This window comes from Mus caroli, unplaced genomic scaffold (genome assembly GCF_978045245.1).
Source record: "Mus caroli unplaced genomic scaffold, Mus_caroli_1 scaffold_11, whole genome shotgun sequence".
NCBI classification, from domain to species: domain Eukaryota; kingdom Metazoa; phylum Chordata; class Mammalia; order Rodentia; family Muridae; genus Mus; species Mus caroli.
The window spans coordinates 97,273,030-97,299,020 of record NW_028227266.1 but is presented as its reverse complement, the minus strand read 5'-3'; the positions used below and the strand labels follow the sequence as shown (position 1 = coordinate 97,299,020).

General features: G+C 46.4%; 1 protein-coding gene across 2 annotated transcripts; it reads right to left on the bottom strand.

Moving 5' to 3' along the window:
- Window positions 1–482: 482 nt before the first annotated feature.
- Window positions 483–24,604, bottom strand: Rbp2 (retinol binding protein 2). 2 transcript variants are annotated; one of them, XM_021172882.3, is made up of 5 exons: window positions 24,475–24,604; window positions 20,069–20,203; window positions 11,817–11,995; window positions 2,225–2,326; window positions 483–716 (listed from the first exon to the last, which is right to left on the bottom strand). In XM_021172882.3, the coding sequence occupies exons 2-5, from the start codon at window positions 20,139–20,141 to the stop codon at window positions 666–668; spliced, it is 405 nt and encodes a 134-aa protein (XP_021028541.1). In that variant the 5' UTR covers window positions 20,142–20,203; window positions 24,475–24,604; the 3' UTR covers window positions 483–665. The 2 variants fall into 2 exon arrangements, with proteins under 2 accessions (XP_021028541.1, XP_085684410.1); XM_085828284.1 differs by having other exon boundaries at window positions 20,069–20,192; window positions 24,475–24,591.
- Between the last annotated feature and the right edge of the window lie 1,387 nt (window positions 24,605–25,991).

The window sequence follows — 25,991 nt, the reverse complement described above, 5'->3', positions numbered from 1 at the left end:
AAGTAGTGGCATGGCAAAACTCGAACTCAGCCTCCTAGTGCCTTGCCTGTGGCATCGTGCATAGGTGGTGGGTGTGAAGGCGTGAATGGGCCAGTGTTCTGTAACCCACTTCACAGCACAGGACTGGAGGGCTGACAATGAAGAGCAGCTGGCTTTGTAGACTGCTGAGGCTTGGCTGGGGGTGGGGTGGGGTGGGGGCAGTTCTATTCAGTGCACTCAGGACAGGGTGCAAACCAGAAGGCAGGCAGTAATGTAGACTGTTGGAGAAGGGGCACACATCTCTCCATAGGAACGTCTCCCAGGGAAATGTTCACGAATCAGCCGTGTTGTCTCGAAGACATTCCTAATACCACCAACAAAGTAACCAAAGAAGAAACAAACAAAATTAAACCAAGAACAACACAAGCCTGGCTGGCAGCGACCATCTTTGCCTGTAGGTGAGATGGAAGTAAAAGATGGGAAGTGTTTCCAAGGCTGAGAGAACATTTTGTTTCTTTAATAACAAGTTCGGGGATGGGGTTGGGGGGGTAGGCTCCTTTTATACACTCCAGTTTAAACCCAGGCAGATGAGGTAAGGGGGCTCTGTCAGGAATGGGAGGAGTCCCCATGCTGCTTTCGGGAACGGGCGGAGAACTCTGCACATGTTCCAGGCTTCCCCGTGCCCATCACTTCTTTTTGAACACTTGTCGGCACACCTGGTCGCCGCAGGTCAGCTCCTGCAAGTCAGAAAGTGGGTGAGTGCTTGCCCGGCCTTCTTACTGCCCAGCACCTGGCCCTCTTACTGTCTGGCAGGCGGATGAGGCTAGAATGAAGAGGACATTTAGCTATTCTGGGCAAAGTGTCCCTCACAGACCCAATCGGCTGCCATGCCCTGCAGGGTAGCAGTAATTTGATTTTGACACTCAAATTGAGCTTGAACAACTCTAAAAGTGAAAAATGTAAAGTAATGACCCTCTTGGGCGGGATCTCTCCTGCTCTTGTGATTAAAGCAACACTGGCTAATTTATTAAAAGGTGGCAAAGCCAAGAGGAAGGGAAGGATAGCGTGGAGATGTACTAGGCAGGGGTTAGCAGTGGCCCAACAATAGAGCGGGAGCTTCAGAAAGGGGTCCCCCGGTCTGCCTACGTGGTAGCTGATAGGGTCCCACTTTTCACCGAGGTCAAGAGAACCTCAAGCCTTATCTGAGTTTTACTGAACACGGATGGAGGAGGGTGAGTGAGCATGAGGAGGAGGGTGAGTGAGCATGAGGAGGAGGGTGAGTGAACATGAGGAGGAGGAGGAGTGAGCATGAGGAGGAGGGGGAGTGAGCATGAGGATGGCCACTACGCTCACATAGCTGATGATAACGTCCATCTCAGCCACAGTTTCTGTTGGGGACGTCCCTATAATTAAATAAATCCATCATCTAAGCCACAGCAGGTAGGGAAAGCTGCCAGTGGAAAACTCGGGGAATGACATGCGTGTCATCAGCAGACCGCAGTAAAGATCTCAGGCAAAACGAGCTCAGATCAGAAGGGCATCTTGGGAATATTCATGTTGACCTTAGAGCTGGGTACCTGCCTGACGCCATAGACGAATGAATGAGTGAGTGAGTGAGTGAATGAATGAATGAATGAATGAGGATGCATTTGCTGAATGAGCCATTCATTTAGCAAATGAGTAGCTGGATGTTTAAAAGTGTGAAACTTCTCTCACTATTCCATTGTGGGGCCCATAAACTGCTGTGGAGATTGAAGAATGAAAACTAAAGCTGTCTAGGCAGTGATAGTTTATTGACAGATGTCAGCCATTGTCCCTTCTGTTCTGTTCTAGTAACATTCAACCTCATAGAAGTGGGATCAGGTCCACCATGCCTTGGGGTGAGAGGTCAATGCTCCCCCCCCCATGCTGTCAGCCTTCCCCCACCCCCAGTAGCTGACAGGATGCCTGGTCCTGTTCTCCTCTAGGCAGCTTAATTCCACGCCCGACCTTTCTCCCCAGCTGCTCCTTAGCAGGCTTTCTTCATTTCTCCTTGGATCCTGCTTTCCTAACTCAGCATTTTAAACTTTCTGTTTTAATCGCAGCTATTCACAGAAACAGCCGTATAGATTTCTTCCTAGAGTCCCCTGAGCCAGATGGGAATGGCTTTCTGACTATATGACCAAATGCATTCACTGGAGCTCAGGGCCATTTTTCTTGTCAAACAGCCTAGGCAGGTGAGTGCGGTACAGACCCCAGGGCTTACCAAGTACAGCTTGTCTCCCTCGACCCACTGCTTCCAGCCACGGTTCTCCTTCTCCCCTTTCTGCACACATACGAGGGTGTTGCCTTCCCAGGTGACCAGGGTCTGCAAAGACAGATGTCCAGCAAATCACACGGATGGCCTTGGGAGACGGAACAATCTGCAGCTTCAGTTCCTGCAAGCCCTGCCAGGCTCCTCCCTGCCCATGGGACAGAGTCCTGTCTCCATGATCTCAGGGACTTTCCAGTCTCCATTCCACATAGACCCTCCGTTCCAGCCAAGCTGGTCTCTCCAGGCTGGCTGTATTCTCTTCTGAGGAATTTGACTCAACCGTTTTATTATGTGGTAAAAATAGCACTTTGAGCTAGTAAAGGCAAGATGATGAATTCAACTATTAACAATGTGGAATTTCTGGAAGGGAAAAGACCTCAAAGTCAACAGACAAATAACCAACAGGGAAAAAGAGCTGTAGCCTATCAGTAAAGACTTGATGTCCTTATATATAAAGGGCCTCTGTAAATCAATAAAAAGATCATTAACCTAACAGTCCATGCCAACCAAGCATATGAACCCAGGGCTTACAGGGGGAACTCTTGTAGTAGATAAGTTTTAAACGTAAGAAGAGATATTTTACTTCACAAATAACAGCAGTGATGCTGTAAGACTGCTTCCCAGATCCAATTAATCATGTGGTCAAAGATCAAAGATTCAGTGACCAAGGGGAGGACGGTGCACCCTCACTCAGGGATGGTGGGAAGAGACGTCTTTTGTGAGGACTATTTTATATTAGCTTTCAAAATATGCAATTGCACATAGTTTTGCTTTTATTACTTATTTTAAATAATTTTTAATTTATTATTTGAAAATTCCCTATTTCCTATGTGTTTAGTTTGTGTGTGTGTGTGTGTGTGTGTATGTGTGTGTGTGTGTTAAGACAGGGTCTCACATAGCCCTTGCTAGCCATGAATTCATCGTGTGCTAAGGATGACCTTGAACTCCTGACCTTCCTGCTTCTGCCTCCCAGGTGCTAGGACTATCGTCTCTGATGATACTGCCTGTATTTTTTTGACCTAAGATGTCTACCCTGGGCATTTTCCTGCCTTGTCCACTGTATGTGAGGATAAATACAGGGACGCTCCCACTTAACCAGGGAGCTACTCACGTGGTTCTAGGTAGGCCCTGTCACCTAGAACCTGCTTGTCTGCAAGTTTTCTCTGGGTGGCAATGCTAACGGTATAGTAGCATAGGTTTGGCAGCCCAACTCATCAATGTCAGTCTCCATTCCAGCCCAACCGAGCTGGCCAGTGGATGGAGGAGCCTCAGGCCCGCGGGTACCCAGGAGGCTGCAGGACTCTGTGCACATACTTACAACTCCGTAGATACCTGTTTCCCTCTTAGTACCTTGGCACCCAAACCAGGCTCACTCCCTTCGACTGCTGATATGTTTGCCATTCCCCACTGTGTCTGTGTCTTACTTCCATGAGTTTCACACAGCTGGGTTTTTTTTTTTTATTTTGTTTTTGTTTTTTGTTTTTTTTTTCATGTGTGCACAAACCACCTGGTGTCTCTCTGAACAAAATTAGGCTGAGGACCTGACACTTGCTTTTTTTCTATGATTTGTAAACCATACTGATGATAAACTGACTTCTTGGGCTTTTTTTTTCTTCTCCTTGTATATTATACAAACCAGTTTTCTACACATTGTTAAACCTACCTATTTCTAGAATAATATTTGACCTCGACCAAAATTTATGCTTTACACACAGTGTTATTATTCCTCCCCGTTCCTCCTCAACGCATCACAGGACTGTTTGTTACAGCAAAGGACTGGAAGCTTCATAAAGTCTGTCAGTGGGTGGCTGGTTTAATACGGTGTGATTCTTCCCTGTGACACAGCCACAGAAAGAATACAACCGGAGCCGCTTGTTTAAATGCTTAAAAACGCAAGGCGCTGAGCAGTGTGCATAAGGTGAGGGTGTGTGTATATTCTTTTGCTTTGTCCCTGTCATTTGCAAGGAAGTAAAAGAAATCCTGAGCAGTGATTATCCCCGTGAAGGGACTGAGGTAGGCCACCAAGGTGCAAAAAACATTTCACTGTTTACTGTTGAAAAAACAAAAACAAAAACTGTAACACCGTCTATGTGGTCACAGTTCCCAAGTCTAATTTTAAAATAAAATATTCTGTGCTTGGGCTGGAGAGATGGCTCCAAAGATAAGAGCACCACTGACTGCTCTTCCAAAGGATCGGAGTTCAAGTCTTAGCACCCACATGGCAGCTCACAACTGTCTGTGACTCCAGTTCCAGGGACCTGACGCCCTTACAGGGACATACATGGGGGCAAAGACAAAAATACCAAAGTAAATAAAAATTTTTAAAAATTCTGTGCTTTCTTTAAAAAGAAAAATGTCTCTTTCTCCTTCAAGGGCATCTGAAACCTTCTATCTCTGAAGGACTTAGAGAAGTTCATGCTGGTTCATTCATAGGTCTTCTGGCTCCCCTGGGAGGAAGAAGTATCTGGAAAATGCATCTGCCATTTCTCCTCATTGTCTTAGACCCCACTGCTTTCCTAGTAGATAGATAAGGACTCTTGTCTTCTTCTTAGGTAAAGAGTGTGTCTTCTCTTCTCCTTCCTCCCATACTACATTGTACTGGAAACCCCAGTGCACACTGACTTCACTGATGCCTCCATTCACAGGTGGAGCTCAGGAAAGAAGAGGCTGCCGGTGCTGTTGGTGGCTATGTGGCTGTTGGTGACTGTGTGGCTGTTGGTGTCAGTGTCTGTGTGGCTGTGTGGCTGTTGGTGGCTATATGATTGTTGGTGCTGTTGGTGGCTGTGTGATTGTTGATGACTGTTGGTGGCTGTGTGGTTGTTGGTGCTGTTGGTGGCTGTGTGGCTTTTGGTGACTGTTGGTGTTGTTGGTGGCTGTTGGTGCTGTTGGTGACTGTTGTTGGCTTTTGGTGTCTATGTGGCTGTTGGTGTCTATGTGGCTGTTGGTGACTATGTGGCTGTTGGTGCTGTTGGTGTCTATGTGGCTGTGGTGACTATGTGGCTGTTGGTGACTATGTGGCTGTTGGTGCTGTTGGTGACTATGTGGCTGTTGGTGACTATGTGGCTGTTGGTGGTTGCTAGGACACTGAGCACAGTGCTCAGCACTGGCCCATGAGTCTGTGGTAAACAGTTTCCCTGAGGCAGAGTTATGAGGGAAGCCCACCCACCTCCTGCCTTAGAGGAGGTCCAAGCAGAGTGCACACATTCCCTGCAACGGGGACATGCGGTAGACACTATCTGTTTGTCTATCTTCTGTATGAGGCTAAGATCCCGGAGGACAGGAAGGGGCTCCAACTCAGTGTGATACCTGTCTCGCTGACACGGGCTTGGCAGGCAGTAGGAACTTAGCAAAATTTGCAGAATACAGATAGGAGGAAAATGCTAGTGCAAGGAGGCCTGTCCTAATATTTCATTTTAATAATTCACACTGGGCAGCAAGACCCAAAGTTATTCTGACCCAAAAGTAAATTGGTTACCAATGAATCACGGTAATGGTTACAAGATTGTGGGCTCATTCCTACACGAGACGGTGAGAAGCAGAACAAGAATGGCTAAGCGAACCAGCACAAAAGCTCACATTTCTTATTAATTTAATTGTCTTTTTCCTCGTCTCCCTCTCCCTCCTCCTCCTCACCCTCTCCCTCTTCCTCTTCCTCCTCTCCCTCCTCTTCCCCCTCTCTCCCTTTTCCTTACCCTCCTTTCCCTCCTCATCCTCCCCTTACCCCTCCTTCTCCTCTTCTTCCTCCTCCTCCTCACTATATCTTCCATGCTGGCCTGGACCCAGCTGCATCTTTGTCTTAGCTTTTCAGAGTGCTGAGTTACAGTGTTTGCCATCATGCCCAGCTTTTAGTTGCTGACCTCATTCCTGTGTCTGAAAAGGTTTTAAAAACAGCCTCAAACTGTTGTTGAAAGATGCTGCAGCTAAGAAATCCGAACGTAATGTTTGAGTGAGAATATGGACAGGTAGAGAGCTCCGGAAAGGGTGGGGTTTCCATAGGACAGAGGCAGGGAATGGAGCCCTACTGTGACTTTGCCTGTCACACTTCCAAAGTCAGCATCTCTCTCAAAGGCTCTTTATGTCAAATGAGATACAGGTGCCGGCTCAATGTTCAATCTGTGAGAGTCAGTAGCTGAACCAAGGACTATAAAAGACTATCCTATTTCCTAAAAAAAATTGTTTTGAGATTATGTTATCATTTCCTCTTCTTTCCATCTTCCAAAACTTCTCATGAACCTCTCTTCAAATTCATGGCCTCCTTTTTTTATAATTGTTGGTGCTGATGTGTATGTGTGTGTGTGTGTGTGTGTGTGTGTGTGTGTAACTATATGAATACAGCCTACTCAGTCCATATAAAGTTACTTGTATGTTTTCAGGGCTGAGCACTGGGTAACCAGTTGGTGTCCTCTTCCTTGTGGAGATTGTTTAGCCTGCTCTCATCCTTAGTTACCTCATACCAGAAGGTGAGAAGCAAGCTTCCAAAAGAGGGAAGCACCCAATGGTCTTACCCACTTATGGCGTCTATGAACCATAGCAACAACCATTGTGGGATGATAACCTAGTGTGCAGTAGGGTCACACGCACTTTGACTGTAACCAACAGCTCTCAAATTAGACTCTGGGCCCACTCAACAAGAGGACAATCATGTGTTGTACTGGAAAACAAGCCAGCTAGATGGACGTCATGAATCTTGGAAGAGAACCAATATCTTAATTTTTCGGCGGTAAAATTATTTGGAGGTTGTGTCAGACTGTTCAGGATAAATGTGTGTGTGTGTGTGTGTGTGTGTGTGTGTGTGTGTGAGAGAGAGAGAGAGAGAGAGAGAGAGAGCACCTGGAAACATGATAAAAAGCACAAGGGACAAACATTAATAATATGCAACTCTTTTTTAAAAATTATTATCATGTGTATGTGTTTACATGAGTTGACATGGACCAAGCCTATGGGGGCAGAGGACATCAGATCCCTTGAAGAGGAGTTACAGATGGTTGGTTGCAAGCTCCCTGATATAGGTGCCGAGAACTGAACATGAGTCCCCTGCAGGAGGAGTTAAGGCTCTTAACTGCTGAACCATCTCTCCTGTACCCACAACAGGTGACACTTAGTAGAGTGTAAAGCTATTATTTGTCCTTTTGCAACTTTTCTATGAATCTAAATCACTTCCCCTAAATTCTAGGTGTGGACGGGATCTATTGACCTGCAGAGATACTCCTACTTGCAATGTTCCTAAGGCAGTTTTTCTCCAGCCATCTTGGGTTGCCCTCCATAGAAGGAGCCTCCAAAGTTACTTGGTGCTATTTGCCCTGGCCTGGCCTGCTTTCCCCACTCCCCACTGGTCACTCCAATTCCAATCAAATTCCAATCACTTTTAAAAGATATATATATATATATATATATATATATATATACACACACACGTGTGTGTGTGTGTGTGTGTGTGTGTGTGTGTGTGTGTGTATTGACCATAAAATTCATTCTGCTGAAGTCCACAATTCTACAGAGTTTGGAGAGTGGCACTTTAGTTTTCTTTGTATATCCACAAGGTTGTGCGATCATCTTCACTAATGTACCCAGAACATTTCCTCACCTTGTATCTACTAGCATTCAATACTGCTTCTTCTGTCCTCTCTAACCCTTATGAATTTGCCTGTCATGGGTCTTCATATAACACATGGTCTTTTGTATGTCACTTCTGATGCTTAGCATGTTTCCAGGCTTATCGATACTGTGCTAGGAATCAGCACTTCATTCCTTCTGATGGTTATGGTTATACAATTTGCATTTCATTATATGGATATCAATTATGGGTATCAATTATTTCTCATTTACTGGTGCATACACATACATGTTAGTGTATGTGCATGTGTGTGCCAGTACATATGAGTGTGTGTATGTGGGTATGTGTATGTGGAAGTTAGAGATAAATGTTGAATGCCTTTCTCGATTGCTCTCCAGCATACTAGGCCTGGAGCTCAGAGATTTGCCTGCACTGTCCGGGACAGCAAGCCTTGGAGATCCTTTGGTTTCTACCTCTCCAGCACTGGGATTAGATGTGTGCTGGTGTGCCCGGCTTTCTGTGTGGGTTCTTGGGATGCAAACTCAAAGACTCATGCTTGTGCAGCAAGAACTTTGCTGACTGGGTATCTCCGAAGCCCTTCAATGACTTCTCTATGTCTTACATGCAAATATATGTGTATTTTTAAGCTCTGAAAATTGAGCCTCCAACATTGTGCATGCCAAGCAAGTGTTACACCAGCGATTCACACCTCCATCCGTCCCTGCTTTTGTGTTTATGATAAGGGGCTTTAAACTCTCTCAGAAACAAGTCAGGGTAAGAAGTGGGGATAACATGTGGTGATCAGAAGGGAAAGGGGGATCTCTGAGCCCTCGGAGTCAGCTTCATCTCTGTTGTGTTTTTATAATCCTGCTCTGGGCTGGTGCAGAACTGGGCCCTTCGGGGCTCTTACTGCAACCACACCTTCCCCTAATGAATGTCAACTTTTCTTGAAGGTTCTGAGAATGATCCGAGTTGAGAAGTGGAGCCCTAGGGAATGAGAGTGTGCTGCACACAAAGCATACGCACCTGACAATCTGAGCATACACGTGAGTACACGCAGCTCGTGAGGAGGGGCGGGGCTCATGTGCTCCTCGAAGTTAAAGGGTTCTATTCCTGTTAGAAGCAGTAGATGATCCCAAGGGCACCTGTTCTGAGCTGTAATTCTCATGTGACTAGACCTTTGTTCAGTCTCTAGTCAAATATGTCTCATCCTACCAGGTGTGTGTGTGTGTGTGTGTGTGTGTGTGTGTGTGTGTGTGTGTGTGTATGAGAAAGACAGAGATAGAGACGGAGATGGAGATGGAGAGAAAGAGATTGCTATCCATGGCTTTCTGTTACAGGCAAAGAGGAGACACGGTATGGGTGAAAGGATCATTGTTCCCTGCAGTGATGTTAAATGATGATCTTAGAGAGGAGGGAGAATGAGAAAGGTGGGGGTAGGGGTGGGGTGTTGACAAGTATTTTTAAGGATCAGGAAAGGCCAGAAGGACAGACATGACTTGATTCAGGAAGAGGGAATTCTCTTGTTGGAGATGAGAGTGTTAGCTTTCAAGAAGCCTCGCCTCACACCGCAAGGAGCAGGGAAACAAATCAAGAACTGATTAGCCTGGAGCAGTGTCCAGATGCAAACCTTCGGAGGCAGATTTCCCCAGTAGTTCTGGAGTCTGATGAATTAGCTTTCTGGACACAGTTTAGGAAAGGCTTGTGGACCCATCACCCCCACAGCCCCACAGCAAGGGACCTAAAGTGGGACCTTCGGGGACTTACTCTTTCTTTTAAAAACTAATTTTAAATCTATCAAGTCTTTAGAGCCAAGAATCTTACATTGTGAGAACAATGGTCAGAGTTAAGGGTTAAGAAATCTGGATTTCTAACCTACAGGGTCACTCTAACACCTGTTGGCTAAGGGTTCCTGTTCCTGAGACTGGCACAGGGTCAATGGCATTAAAGGGAACCACTTAATACCGGTCCCTCCTGCTTATAGCTGGCATTTGATATAGCCAAACACTAAGGGAAGTAAAAGTGGCCAGAGAAGAGCATTTGAAGTTTCTCCTTTACTCTCTATAGTCTCTTTCTTGATAGAGGGAAAATACTTCAGCTAGCCAATCGCTAATACTTCCAGCCCAGGAGAGGAACCAGAACTGAGTCCCTCGCTTTGGGAGAGATCTGGGACTTGGGAAGAGCTCCTAGAAGAACAAAATAGTGGCTTCCCCTGCAAAGAGGCAGCTGTGGTGAATGAGCAGAGAAGGATGGCAGAGCCTGTATCACTGTGTCGTCCCTAGCCCTTTGCTGGAGATGAGGGTTCATTTGCCAGAGACAATGTATTCAGCTCCATTCTTTCCTGTTTAGGAGCCCTGTAACCAAGTTGGTACAGAGAGTGTTGTGAATATCCAGCCTTGTATATACTACATGGGCGTGAGCAGTGCAGTCAGTGGTCACTGTAATATGTGGCAAACCAGGAGCCCTTCCATGTTTTCTGTATAAGCCCCAGAGCTTTGATGCTAAGGCTGAGGAAGGGCAGTATTTAAATAGGACTGAGATTAAGTCTCCCTTCTTCCTGTTTGGAGAACCCTGACCAGGTGTAGTTTGATTTGGACAACCAAACACAGGAACATGCAAGAAGTGTGAGGAGCAGGCCACTGGGCAGTGCCATCACACAGCAACATAGAGGAGCTACTGCTGCCTGTATGTTTTTTACCCCACATTTGCTTAAAGCTTAGCAGCCTCTGCTTTACTCACAAACAGCTGCTGTGGGTAAAGGCCGCCTACCTTTTCTTAGTCAAGGTCTCAGGCTCGAAGATAACCCTTCACCTTCTGGTGAGAGAGTGCTTTCAGGGTTGACCAGTGCAAATACAGTAGCCCTCTCTCATCAATAACATGCGTGTTCCAAGAGCTTCAGTGTAGTCTCAGGTAGAATTGAACCCTATGTATTCTTTGGAACTAACGTGACGAGCGAGTGACTGGTGGGTGGGTAACGTACACAGGGTGGATGGGCTGGAGGAAGAAATGACTAACATCCTGGGCAGGATGGAGCAGGCAAGGGAGACTGCATCATGCTACTTATGACACGCACTTTAAACCTCGGGGTTGTTTATTTCTGGAATTCCCCATTTTCTGCTTTTGGGCTGCATGGCTAATGGAAACTATGGGAAGCAAGAGTGTAGCTAAAGGAGGGTTACTGCAATTCCAATACTGGAAGTATGGCCTGTGACCCCTGCAGGGCTTCCTAGGTGATGGCCCTGGAGTTAAGTCTCTGCTAGGACAGAAGCCACAACAGGCCACAGAGACTGGAGTTCTGACTTTACTGGGTCTACTGAGTTTTCTCTTTATTTCATCTGCATCACAATTTCCTGAAAAGAGATTTGGCCAATTGGATCATCTAGAAGTGAGTGTTACATGTCAAAACACCTGAATTCTCAGGGACTTCTTAAAAAAACAAACAAAAGTAAAAAACAAACAAACAAAAAACAACTCAAAAAACAAACAAACAAACAAACAAATAAACAGCAACAACAAAACCTAAAACAAAAAACCAAAACCCAAACCAAAAAAGCCCCAACTCAAAAAACAAAAAAACAAAACAAAACAAAAATCAAACAATCAATCAAACAAACACAAAACCCAAACCAAAACAAAATAAAAAACCCAAACCAAACAACCCATCAGGTACCAGGGGGCCTAATCTTATCTTGGGCAGAGCTGTCTGAACATGGCTGCCTCTTTACATCCAGGCAAACTGCTTGGCTGAGCTCTGCAGTTATCCATTCCCAGGACATCCTAACTTGCTCTCTTTCAGCTGCTTGCTCAGCCTTGTAATCTTAATTTTTCACATGATCTGAGGCCCCTGCTCCCTCCCTTCCCCGCCTCTCCCTACTCCGCCCTTCATCAACCTCACTAAGTCCATTCTGGTCCTGCTGACCTGAGCCTTCCTGGGTGTGTTGCACTGCCAGAAATTCAGCCCCAGTGAAAAAGCCACCCAACCAGAAGTACCTTGACATGTCGGCCGTCCAGGCCCTTTGTGTGTTCATCAAACTCCACCCCGACGGTGAAATCCAAGTCGTAGTTGCGGAACGTGCTGTTGGTTTTCGTCTTGAAGTTATCACCGTCTTGAGTGATGATCTTCGTCTGAGTCAGACGCACTGCGATCTTGCGGGTGGCAAAATCAATATCTGTTGGCAGAGGGAGTAGGGAAGGTTATGATGTGTGCAGCCAGACTCATTCATTTCTTTAACAAGGCAAAGCACTCAGGACTGGATACACAGACGGAGGACACGCCACATTTCTTTACATATGCGAGAAGCAAGAGTTAGTTGTCTTACACACCGCTCTATCATGGGCTTGATTATTCTGCCCCCTGCCTAGTTTTGCTCTGCATGTTCCCCACCAGAACCAGCCTTAGGTCTATGCTCATAGTGCATGCTCCAATAATATGGATTTGTTAATGGAGATGCGTGGTCTGGGACAGTAATTGCTAAAGCCAGGACCCTGACCACCACCAGCAGCAGCAGCAGCAGCAGCAGGAAAGGCAGTGAAACAGGGAAACCCATTAGAAGTATACACCCACTCTGTGTATGCTACAGTTTAGAAACCCTGGCACAAAGGGGGCGGGTCAGCCCCAATTTCCCTGGTATATGACCTTGCCAAAGCTCCTTTCCTTTCAGAGCCTCAGTTTTCCCCTGGGTGGGAAACAAGGACGGAAAAGCTCATTTCCTATCGTTATTGTGGCAAGGAGCCAGCAAGCTTGATGGGAAAGGCTATACAAGGTACCTAGGTGCTTACAGGTCTTCACTACACACAAGGCTCCTTTGTTGTCTTTGTCTGTTTGGGTTACACGTGGACCAGATCAGCTTAGCCCAGAGAAAAAGTTTCAGAGCATATTTATGTATCCCTACAGCTACCGGATCCTACAGCTGTACCTGCCACTGGGCCCTTTATCCAGCCTGGTGGGACATTTGCGGGCTGGGTCACTTTCCTCCCTCTAGTTTGCTTGGTCAGTGGTGTTTGCTCAAGCTCTCCATGCTGAAGTCCCTATTGTTCTCACAGGGCTTCTGCAGCCATTATTAGGATGCAGGAAAAGGATGCCCATTACCCAAATGAAAGAAAGGGGAGTGCCCCAGGCAAATGACTGCAGAAGAATGGAAATTGTAGAGAACAAACTGTTCTTTAGCGAGCAAATCTATATTTGCTCTGTGGAACTAGAAATCTTGGCCCAGAGAATTTAAATGGTGGGGCTCAACATCACAGTGTCCCTATAAATGTAGCCTGTTCGTCATTCGTAGCTAAGGCTCCCCAGGAAAAATTACTGCTTGTCCTGGGCTGCCTAGAAAAGTGAATCGCAGCAAAAAAATTATTGCTTGTCCCGAGTTGCCTAGAAAGGGATGGCAGCGGAATCGGCCAGCTGCTGAGAGCACGGGTGTGTCCTGGAAACAGCCATGGAGTCAATCTTCCTGACAAGGGCTGGGAGAGTGCTATTAGAGCCCCTATGCAAATGGAAGCGAGCACTGCTTCGCCTCCAGATTGAAAAATGACTTGGCCTCTTGGCCACCCTTTAGCGTTTGCACAAGCCAGTTAATCATGTCACCTCTGCTCCACCCTGGGGAAGGAAGCCAAATTCTCTGCTGGTGGATTTCTTGTTAGATATTTCTAATCAAAAGGGTTTAAATGTAGCTGTAGAACACAAATGTGTGTGTGCACGCGCACACACACACACAAGTACTTTCTCTTTGAACTTTGCAGAGGAAACTGTTTCCGGATATGATATTTTAACACTAGCGTCATCAGGTTTGTTTTATCTGCTTTTCTATATTAATGGTACCTCTGAAGCCTGATTTATAGCCAGGTGAAGCGAATTTCTAGCTCAGGAGGAAGGGTCCAGAGACAAGGTATTTCTGAATAATATACATGGCTTATGGCTGCTGCTGTGGAAGAGCAAATCAACGCCCGAGAAGTGACTTCATTAAGCACACTTTTCATAACTGCCTTTTGAACAATGCAAGCCATAAACCTGAAATATGAGCACGCTACTCGACATTAAAATGCCTTGTAACGTGCTTGCGAAGAAAGCTAAGGTTGCAAGCTAAAAGGGCAGGTGCACTTTTGTAAATTAAAGAGCAGAGATGCACAGGGATCCATCACAGGGAATCTGAGAGCTGCTCCAGCACGGCCTCCATGGGCTTTGAACCTTGACTCCTTAATTCCCAAATCATCGACACTTCCAGGCAGTAAGGGGAAGCCAGGTGGAAGAGCAATTTTCTCCTCCCCCCCCCCCCCCCATACCATTTCCTCCTCCAGAGGACACGTTTAGAAGGGAATTAGACTAGCCCCTGCCTGTCTCTTCCTTCACTCCTCCTTGACTATTGCGGTCAGGCTGCTGATCCCGGGCTTGCACCCTGAACCCTTAGTTCATTGTCCTCGACTGGGATAGAGGTCAGGAATATAAATGGCCATCCAGACCATGAAAGTGAGGCCAGAGGAGGGGGAAGCATGTATCATCGTCACCTGGCCTTTGCTGCCTCAGTACTTTCCCATTTGAAAGCCCAACCAGGTATCACGTAGGGCAATTAAGACTCGGATACTGAGGGACCTTCTTACAGTGTTTCTGAAGGTGCTGTTTCTCTACTTTGGAGATTCCCATTGTCCCATCTAGCTCTGCTCAGAATGAAGGCCCCTCCCACCACCACCTGGCACCCTCACCCTATTTAGAACAGTAAGAAAGGGTTAGCCGGTTGTTAGAAGAGCCCCTGCCATTTCCTAGTCCCACGTGTCCCTAGGAATTTCCCCTATTTCTCTGGGATTCCAATTCCTCATCTTACCAAATGGAAAATAGCCCTTCAATCCTCAGGCCCAACTCCAGGCTCCAGTTCTTATATGTCCATAGCTATGATAGACTTGGATATGTAGTGAGTATACGAAGCCAAAATAGGAAAAAACAGAATTCTTGGTCTAACCTCTGCCTATCTCTCCATCCTCAGCCTCTTATCTTCCAACTGTCTGAATACTACCACACCCCAGCCTTCTTGTCGTCTACCTTTTTGGACCCACACAAATCTTTTGCACTTACTGTTCCTTGCTTTGGGGACACATCTCAGCTTCAAGCTCTGGCCTTAAGCAGTGTCAACTCTTTAAGTCATCTTCCTTGACTTTTGTCATGCTTCACACGTTATTCTTTTCTCTTTTCTTTAAAACACTTGCATCACCTAAAGTCGTCCCCCACAGCGTCTGGTGTTCTTTCTCTCAGTCGCCCTGTCTTCCTCCCACCAGCCAGGAGATCAATTCTACCAGGGTAGGGGGCCATCCTCCTATTAACCACACCATCACCAGGGACCAGAAGGGTTCCTAGTGTGTTGTAGGTACTCAATATATTGTTGAAACCTGAGTTGGTTAAAAAGAAATAGTGAATACATGACGATAACACGTGCACTGGTTACCACTGACAGTCCACCGAAAGCTTTTGGATTTTTTTTATCCGGTGCCTCACAAATGTAACAGAGCAGGAAGAGAAAAAAAAAAAAAAAGCAAAAACAAAAGCTAGAATGGGATTTCTCACTTTGCAGATGTTCAGGAAATATTTTCTGCTGAGAGCGTTCAACGGGGGCTGTCTGATTTCTGTCTCTGGGGATACCCCTTTCCTGGTGCTGAGTTTACTAGAAACCTACCAGGCTGTTTGAAGTAAACATTGTTTTTTTGGTTTTTTTTTGTTTTGTTTTGTTTTTTTAAAGTCTGTGTGTATTGCTTTAAATGAAAAAAAAAAAGTGGCCCTCACCATCTTTCAGGAATTGAGATAAGATTTTCTTTTCCAAACAGGGACAATGTATAGAATAAAAGGTCGTCAAAATCTGATCCTGCCCAGCTACTTTTAGGATGCGACCCCGTCACCATCTCCACTGACGAGGTTACCAGGTGATTATCTGTTTTCAGGGATGCCTGCCTCTTCCCCGTGTCTTTGCTACCCGGTCTCCATGTCTACTCTCCCCTCCCTGCTCTGCTATCCCCATGCCTATCCTTCTTGGCAGTTTCCCCATCTTCCAGGACCATTCAACCAACCCTTCCAATTCTGTGCCATTGGAGGCAATAAATGGCTGCCTGAGTTAGTGTGGTGGCCTCATATACTTCTGCCCTGGAGGCAGTCCGTTGTCCTTGGAAGATGAGGTTCACTCGTGGTACACTGTGCTAAACATCCTCATGTTTCTTAGACTCTCTTTTCTCCTTCCCCTTCAGTTCTGAATAGACAACTCCTTTTGGTATCTCATGTCTATGACTCTGCATGTGAACATGGCCAGGCCTGACTCTATCTCTGCTTGGATTCTTTTACGTTCTCTAATACCCTATCCTGAAGGATTTGGAAAGTCTTCACTGCTCCTCTACTGGGGATATTTTAGCTCTGCTTTCCATTTAGTAACTGTGGACATTTATTGGCCAAGGTCTAAGATTATCTGGTGTCCCATCTATGACAGACTGTATTTTTCTAGTTGGCTCTATCCTATCCTATCTTATCCTATCCTATCCTATCCTATCCTATCCTATCCTATCCTATCCTATCTGTCTTACAGTGTGGCTTTAATATTCTTCTCTCAGAGGAGTGAGATCTCTGGCCCTATGAATAGAGAAAGGGAATGTACCACTTGGACCAACAGAACACACTGAAAGAAACACCTAGTGGTTTCTGACAGTGGCTCACAAAGACCATGCACCACTGCCTCCCCTCTTTGGGCACAGACACATGCTATGAAAATTCCCATACCACATGGGGAGACCATGTAGATGTCCTTAGCCACAGCTAAGTAAGGTCTCAGTCACCAGCCAGCATCCCCTATCTAGAATGGAAATGGCTTCAAGAAGGCTCCAGCCCCAGCCACTATCCCCTTGTACTGGATGAGAGCCCTTAAGCAACAGCCACCAAGGAGAGCCACTCAACCCTACATCAATGAGACATAACTGAAGATGACTGTACTTAGATGGCTATACCTACTTCAGACATGATCAGTTTTTTACAACGTCATAGCATTTGGATGAGACCATCTTGATGCTCCGCACCTGCCTGATCTCCTCAAGACCAGAGCAACTTGGGTCCTACTGCAGATGGTACATTCACTGCTTCTAGAAGCAGGTGCTGACGTTTCATTGTGGCTGCTAGATGAGTTGGCAAAGTTGATGGACTCTGCTCCTGTCTCTGTCAGGTGATCTTTTTATAGCTCTGCCTGGCTCTTCTTTGGAATTGAAGAAGTCTCTTCCACTTCTCTCTGTTTTCTGGTCCAAAGGAGGACCTTAGGGCATGAGAGAGCCCTTGAGTGATAGGCCTTGAAAAAGCTGATTTCTTCAGGGTCAGAGATAATCTAGCAAAGACTTGAGAGCCCAAGGCAGGAGAAGAAGCACCACTGAACCAGCCTGGACCCTCACCCTTGAGCTCTTAATGACTTTATTAATTTGAGGTAAACTCAAAGGTTGCCATGACATGTCATTCTGCTGAGGTCAGTACCTGAGTCATGTGTAGAGGAGAGCATTATCGAGTGAGCCACTGGGCTATTGACAAAGCCAGGGTACTGCTCAGGACAGCATCGCAACAGAGTCTCCCTCCCTACAGCACAAAGAACCAGGCCCTGGAGAAAGCCAGTTTCTTCATGGATGAACAGAGTTAAAGTCCTAGAAAGTAATGGTTCATAGGCAGAGAGCAATGTCACACCTGATGGTGTATACACATCTGGGGATTTGTAAAGATCTCTGCCATGTTCATCCCAAATGCCAAGTGCACAAAAGGGCACCAAAGGCAAGCCTCATTGATTTCCCAGTCTTGGGAAAGCAACCTTGCCTTTAAGTTGGGTGTGTCAGAAATTAAACAGATCAGTGGAGCTACTTCTGGCTGGTTAGACTGACAGGGTGGCCACTCCTCATCTGCTTTTGGCTGAGTCTCTTGATGTTAATCACTGCCAGCCCCACCCTGTTCTTGGGTAGTTGAAGGAAACCAGGTGTCCTGCCTCCGTGCTGGGTAAGTGACTCTGCATGAGGTATTTTTGTGCAGAGGATTGTGGTGTCATCAAGGCAGGGCAAGTCCTTAGAACCCTGAGAACTCTATCAGCATCTGGGCAAAGCAACACAAAGACACCCACATTCTGTATTTAGCTAGAGCTCTCCCCTGTGGTTGTCAGCTCAGTCCACAAAGTGCCAGATGTCCCTCTACACAGCAGAGGCCTGCTACAAAGCGTTGAGTTAGTCTGTTCCTTAGAGTGAAATCAGTCTGACATGATGTTTGAGGGCACACTATTCCTAAAGCTCAAAGAGACAGCAAGCCACAGATGTTAAGGACTAGGCACATCAACCCAGAAATATCTAACCGTCACAGTCACAACTTGTAAGTTCCTTATGGCCGGCCACTGAAGTGCAAGCATGTGTAAAAGAGGAAGCCAGAGGTAGAGAGAGGGTTTCTCGAGGTGAGATAATAGCCTCAGTGGAGGGTGGTAATGTTTGCCTTCCACCTTCAGACTAAGGCGTTGGCCTCTGGGAGTCTATCCAAGGGGCCAGACACTAAAGTGGACCTGGATGTTATCTCTAAAGTCAACTAAGAACTATTTTTGCGAAGTGTTATCATTGTGTGTACGGGCATGGGTGGTACGTGTGGGAGTTGGTGGCATGTGCTTGCTATGGCGTGGACGGGAAAGTCAGGAGATAGCTTTTGAGTTGGTGTTTTTCTTTCCATTATGGGTTTCAGGGATTAAAGTCAGGTCCTGGGGCTTGTGTACCCTGAGATTTTACTCACCAGGCCATCTTGCTGGCCCTGGAATTGGTATCATTGAAGCAAACAGCACAAGGCAAGTTGCTTTCTGATAATCATCTATGTGCCTGGGTTGTCTAGCACATTTATGAAACCATGATGCCTCCAAATAGCCCATGTGATATGAATTTCCGTTGTTCAGAATCACAGCTGTACCCAGCACCATTAGAGAAACCGCAATGTGTATTGTAGTGTCGTTATCCCTATTTGGCAGATGGAAAAATCAAGGCCCTGAAATGCCAAGAACTGGATCCCACCTCACAGAGAAAGTCTTGGGCGTGGCACGGGCTGTACTCACTCTGTGTTTACTTACCTTATCTATGTGATAATGTTCAAAATTATGGTTCTGAGCTATGCTCTAATTGACTACATATTGGGTTCAGAAATCCATTTCCATTAGCCACTCATGTTGCTAGACAGGAGTGTGTCAGGAATAGTTCCTTTTTGCCTAGGTTCTGTTACACTCCCTTTCCAAATTGATTTGGTATCTTAACCCTAGTAGGTGGAGCTCTAAGGAGAGGATTTTTGCCGGTCTTTCTTTAGTTGCAGAAAAAGGCCCTACAAGTCCATTCTTATAGATACTTCTCACCACCATCTCCAAATTATCTGTGGCCATAGGCAGTCATTTCTCTCGTGCTTGTATGGCTCCCCAACATCAGGGAGGTAACTCTGAATGTGGGGAATTTCAATGTAGAAAAGGTGACCAGTGTGCTGTTGCAGGAAAGAAGTTCAGTAGCTAAGCTCCTTGTCCAGTGCCTGGTTGCTGCCATTCTTTGGAGGTCCCCTGTGGCGACTCACTCCAGCTTCTTCCAAGTACAGCCCAGATCACATGTTTCTGCCAACACCAGGGGAGACCTACAGACCTGCCCTGTCATTGACTCAGGACACAAACAAATTAGCAACCCTTGGCCTGTAGCCCAGTGCAGAACTTGAATAAGCAGTGAGTGATTTGAGTCCTGTGGCAAAAGCCCCCCTCAGAACTCTGAGAGCTTGAACGTCTCTAGGTAGCGAATTGGATGGCTGGTCCTTCAGTGCTTTTTATGTGAAGGCTGAGGAAAACTCAAGCAGGAGCTGTTCATTGGTAGTGATGTCTTAACTCAATGGGTTACCCGTGAGATGGTGATGACAAGGCAGGAGAGTGATTCTGTTGTCCTCTCAGGGCAGACTGTATCTGTCGTGGTGTGTGTATGCATGTACTGTGTGGGAACACATGTACACATGTATATGCATTCTCCATTCAGTGTGTTTTCTGTCATCCACGCACCGTGCAAAGGACATTCTAACCTCATCACACTTATCATTTCTAGGTAGAAAAACAGCCTCAGAGAGTTCCCGGGACATAACTGACTTTGCCCTGCTATAACTCTGGAGAGAGGGTTTGCACACAGCTCTGGTGAATCCCAAACTAGCACCTCCTCGAGGACCAGTCTACTGTCTTCTTAATGTCCCTTGTCTCCCCATCCCCTTCATCTCTTACCTAGGGCCTTCATGTAGCCTTCAAAGTTCTCATTACTCTCCATTTCCCAGGTTCCATTCTGGTCCTTCGTCATGATGGTGGCCTCTGGTTTGATGTGGACGTTCGGTGACTGTGAAGGAACAGGCTGCAGGGAGACTATGCTAAATGTTACTGCTTTTATAGCTTAGTGGACCAGGTATATAAAGATAATAGAGTCAAAGGTCATAAGCCCAGCTCAGAGGAACTGCCCTTGCCTTTGCAAAGTTCAACAGGTCTGTGGGCAGTCCAGGCACAAAGTCCTGCCGTTGCCAGGTCTGCGTGTCCCTATGATCTCCATGACACACTGCCTTGGAGCAGCTCATTTTAGGCCGGCTGGCCTCCCACAGAGATCCTGGCCTCACACAGAACATTCCATACAGTTCCTAAGGAAAACAAACACTCAGTATTTGTCCCACACGTTCTGCAGGACACTGGAGCCGGGCCTGTCTACCACGTAACCAGCATTGATTTGGCCAGTGAAGCTGATGGTGGGTTTTACATCTGAGGAACTGTCCTTGTGCCAGGCCACACTTGAATTTCATTTTGTCTCAGTTCACAAAAGCTCTGTGGGTTATATTTAACAGCCCTCCCCACCTCCTGACTCTCTCTCTCTCTCTCTCTCTCTCTCTCTCTCTCTCTCTCTCTCTCTCTCTCTCTCTCTCCCGGTCTGCAAGGCTCAGGGAAGTTAAATGATAAGCCCAATGGTGACTTGTAAAAGACAGAACCTGGAAAATGAATTGTGACCTGTGACAGCAGAATGGGACAGAAAGGACCTTTGGGGATTCATCACTTGCCTTCTACATTCAGATTTAAGCACTTTAAAACAGTCCCCCCAAACCCCACAGGTCTTTCATGCAAGAATATAAGGAAAGCTGGCCTGGTGGGGTGGGGCTGAAGATAAGAAGGGCTATTAATTGTGGTGAGCAGGAAGCCTGGGTGTAAATGGGCATAGGGAGAAAGAGGTGGTGATGCTGATATAAGACAAGAAGGGGAAACAGCCAGGAAACCCAGTCTCTTGAGGAGCCCATTGCTTCAGTGAAGTTGCACACGAGTCAAAATACAGTGGGACAAAGAAAGCCTGTGTCTTTAGCTCGGACTCTTCATGGGTCAAAAGAAGTCCTCTGCTTTGGCCTGGGTCTAGACTTTGAATTTAGATTTCTGGGCTAACCTAAGGGATTCAGCAAGTGTAAAACTACCCGGAAGCACACATTCAAGCCAGGCCAGACAGAGTTCTCTGTGGTAAAGACATAGCAACAATAGGTTCAGGACCAGAAAGCACGGTGAAGCTGATTGCCCAGAACAAGCACCCCCAGAAGCAGACAGGTTTCCAGGAGTTCCAGAGAGCAATCAGGAGACAGAATTAAAATCAATAAGGAAATTCAAAAATCACCCCCAAACTTTAAAAGGCACACAGTGATATTTTTAAAAAAAGAGAATTACTGCCAGGTGGTCCATGCCTTTAATCCCAGCACGCAGAAGGTCACAGGTGGATATCTATAAGTTCCAGGCTAACCTGGTCTACTAGCAAGTTCCAGGTTAGCCAGAGTTACACAGTGAGATTCTGCCTCAGAAAAAATGTTGTTAGTAATTTAAAAATTAAAACTATGGCTGCTAGGGACTGTGCATACCTACACTCAGGCACACATGTAATATAAAATACAGAAAATATTTAAAATATATAGTTGCTAAAGTTAAAAAGGCAAGAGGTGGTCTAAGTAGTTTATTAAATACAGCTAAAGAAAGTATCTGTAAAGTGGAAGGGCTGAGAACTTCACTCAGGGGCTACATGCACTGCTTAGTTTTTGTCAACTTGACCCAATCCTGGATAGGAACCTCAGTTGAGAAATTGCCTCTAACAGATTATCCTGTGGGCAAGTATGTGGGGCATTATCTATATAAATTATTGATTATGGGAAGGCCCAGTCCTCTGTGGATGTGCTACTCATGACCAGGTGGTCCTGGGTTGTATAAGGAAGCAGTCTGAGAAAGCCATGGAGAGCAAGCCAGTAAGCAGTGTTCCACCATGTTCTCTGCTTCAGTTCCTACCTCTAGATTCCTGCCTTGAGTTTTGCCCTGGCTTTCCTCATTGATGAGCTGTAATAGAGATGTGTAAGCCAAACACACCTCAAGTTGCTTTTGGTCAGACTCTTTTATCGTAGCAAGAGAAAGCAAGACGACAGTACTAACACAGAAGATATCATGGTGAAAACTCAGAGGGGAAAAAAACCTAAGTAGGTAAAAACAACAGATCATCTATAAAAGAACAATGCAGCAGTGGGGTTGGCTTTAGGCTTTTCAGCAGCCCTGGTAGAGTCTAACAACGGAGCTCTACCCTCCTTACAAGTGAAGGAAAATACTTTAAAACAAGAATTCTAAACTCAGGTTTTGTATTACTCAAATATGAAGACACACACACACACATCAGCCCATCAGCCTCAGCACAAAGCCCAAGCCAAACCATGAAGCCAGTATGTTTATGTTGGGTGGTGAGGCCAGCACTAGGAAGGCTCCTGTACTTCCTGGGTTGGGGTCCCATCCGTCAGCCTGCAAACCTCAGTGACAGAATGCTTGAGCAGAAGGAAAAGCAACTGTTGGGATCATGCCCATCACCCAACTCTGTCCCACTCTAGAAAAATCACTGAAAGCTTGTCAGGAACTTCCTTGTTGAAGGGAATAATAATTATCTGGTTACTTCTGGTCAGTGCTGACTCCTTTCAGCCCAACTTGGCCAAGTTAAGTTGAGGTTTCAATAAAGAAACCCTGCCCACCTTGTCTGTAGTATGTGGTTTGGCCTTATCTCCTCTATATAAGATCCCTTTGTCTTGTATCAAAATCCGATATGTTTGTCTAATCAGCTGTTCAGACTATTACCTTTATAATGTTGGCAACTAAGATGCTCTGTGATACGGCACACTAACCCAACACTGTCTACAAAACACACTATTAGCATCTATAGACAACTGATGGATGCTAGGATGGCATAGAAGGCTTGGCATCTTTGTCTTCACAGTGCAGCATTCCCCCTTCTCAGCCTTGGCTCTAGAGCTCATTCAGCCAATCTCCCATTGGAACAGCCTTGTGAGAGGTGAGTGGTGTGCAGTGGTCGTGATTAGGAGGCTGCAGTGTGTTCCCAGGTGTCTAAAGAGTCTCTTGAGAATTGATGAGGCCTCTCTGGAGCCACGGTTCTTGAACTCTGGCCTGCCTCCAAGTCATTGTGGAGGACACAGTGGAATGCAGGATGCTAAGCTCCTCCCTTAATGAGTCCAGGGTGAGACTCAGGAACTCGTATTTCTACAAAGTCCCTGAAGGGTCACTGCCACTGCCCCAGGATCACAAGGGAAAACTATTGTATAACAGAAATTGAAGAAAGCATCAGTTTCTGGATTTGACCCCTGGATACTTACCTACCTTGAATTTTGCATGTATTCGCTAGTCATTGTAAGAAGACAGGCAGACAGACACATAGAGAGACAGAGACAAAGGCAATGAGACAGACAGAGTGAGTACATATTCATGTGTGTGTGTGTGTATGTGTGTGTGTGTGTGCACATGTATGTAGAGGCTAGAAGAAGATCTTGGACATCATCCCTCCTCAGGGATCACCTCTTCTTCTTCCTTTTAGGTTTTTTAATTAGAATTTAATTTTATGTGTCTGGGTATTTTGTCTGAATGCATGCCTGGGCATGAGTTGCATGCAAGATGTCTGTGGAGTTGAGAAAGGGTGTCATACCCTCTGTAACTGGGGTTACAGATGGTTGTGAGCCACCACCATCGAAGCTGGGTCCTCTGCAAGAGCAGCCAAAGCTCTTAACCCATAAGCCATATTTCTAGCCCTACCCATCTTGGTGTTTGAGCCTGAGCCTCTCTCTGGCCCAGGGCCCACAGGATCTCTGCCTCTGCCCCCCACCACCCCCAGCACAGGGATGACAAAGGTGGCTTCCTGAATCCAACTCAGATCCTCATATTTGTGTAGCAGACAGCTTCATCTACGAAGTCATCTCCCAAGTCCTGTCATTTTAAGAATTTAGAGAAAAGACCCTAAGGCTCCTAAGAAGGGTTGCTGCAACTATCCAGGATTGTAGCAGTGAGGTGCGGCCATAGCCCAAGTGCTGGCAAGGGCCCGATTCATCATCAGCCTTCCAAAGAGACCAGAGCTTCCACATGTCCCTGTCTCTGACCTGTGTGTGGAGGACAGAGGTGAACTGGGAGGAAAAGTAAGGGACAGTGGGGGAGAACAACAGCGGCCACTTAAGCATCAGCCATTCACACATTCAAGGAAGATCACATACTTTAGAAGTAGTAGCAGGGCCCTAATTTACAAAGTCTAAACCTAACCCACCCTCCCTCCAACTCTGACCATACCTGTGCACATCCCATTTTGTACCTACTTGTCTTGGTGGAATCCCTCAGGTGACTCCTGAGCCTAGGAAAAATTACCAGCCATGACTATCTGGCAAGGAGCTTTCTGGAGAGCAAAGCCAAATGTGGCTTTCACTGAAAGGTTGAATCTGAGATCTGTCAGTCAGCTGAGAGTGAGCTCAACAAAAAGCCAAGGCCTGCATGAAGCCTTCTCGAGGGAGGCTCCCTTTTCCAGAGCAGCTTTGCCCAGACCTGCCCAGCTCCTCCCACATCTACCCTGCTTTCCTCTTCCTCCTTCTGTACTGTGTTGTGTTGTGTTTTGTTTTTGTATTGAGACTCAAACCCAGGGTCTCACACATCCTAGGCAAGCGCTGTATCTTTAAACTCTTCCTAGTCCCTTCGCTTCCCCCGAAGGAAGAAGCTATACGTCCTTCAGAATGAAGAAGGCTCTGTGCTGCATGTTCCCCAGTGTCTCCAGGAAGACACCATCTCTACCTCCCCTTTGAGGCAATGCCCCTGTGACTTTAGCCCTATTGCATGTGCTCTCCGTGGGGACCAGAAAGTCCACTGGATCTGTCTGTAGGCCACAGGAGAAAGGGGGCCTGGGATTTCTTTGATCTACAGGAAGGGCTGGGTCTTGTCTCAGCTTTTTACATACGTGGTGCCTTATCTACTTGCATCCCAGAAGGCAGAGCAGGAGAGTAAGGTCACAAATTCTCATTTCTCCCAGGGACCCAGGGATGACATTGTTCTGGTTCTCAGTGGTTCCTTCCCTTCTGTCATCCTGCAGTTCAGAGAAGGAAGGAGCTGAAGGCTTCAGTCCGAACCACCACCACTTTCCATAGGGTGTTCTTAACCTCTCCAGGGGTACTTGGCAGCTGTACCCAGTGGAACAATTGCCCTGTCCCCTTCTGCCAGACCCAAGGAATGCCTGACCAGGCAGAATCCGTTTTTCTACTGTCTCTGAGGGCTTAGGAGCCACCTGACTTTGCCCCTTGGGTAGTGCCTGCAGAGCATGCAAACACAGGCAGAATGAGCGCTGCTTGCTTGGGGTGTGATCTGGGGCAGGTCTTTCTACAGTGGTAAGCCCTAACTCTGAGTATCTCCTGGAACTGGAAGGTCAGAAGGACTTTGATCACCAGTGGTTCTGTGAACTATTAACAATTCTTCTCTTCGAGACTTCAAGCTAAATAAAAGCGTTGGTGAACTGATCAATACGATATTGGTCCATGTACTCTCCACCCATTTATCAAGTGTGTTTGATGTCCTAAAATCAATGAAGATGCACCATTCAAAAACTTCTATTATTCAGTGTGATGTTCCAGTAAGTGGTTTGACCCAAGAACGGAAGGACAATGGTGGCCTTTTGAGTGCTGAGCACTTGGCCTGTCCTATTTCACTAAAGAGGGGGTATCACTGAGTTCTCACTTTAAGGATGAAGGTGCTGAAACTCAGAGAGGCTAGGTGCGTTCACAAAGACCACACAGTTAGATGATGATGGATTTGAACCTAGAAACTGTTCTGTCTGGTTTACCTTGTCTCCCTC

What these genes read in the sequence shown, in the direction of transcription:
- Rbp2 (XM_021172882.3), bottom strand. Translation starts at nt 20,141, where the DNA reads ATGACGAAGGACCAGAATGGAACCTGGGAAATGGAGAGTAATGAGAAC. An exon ending in TGGACGGCCGACATGTCAAG is followed by an intron (nt 2,327 to 11,816) that starts GTACTTCTGGTT and finishes CTGTCTTTGCAG; the next exon opens with ACCCTGGTCACCTGGGAAGG. An exon ending in AGGGAGACAAGCTGTACTTG is followed by an intron (nt 717 to 2,224) that starts GTAAGCCCTGGG and finishes TCTGACTTGCAG; the next exon opens with GAGCTGACCTGCGGCGACCA.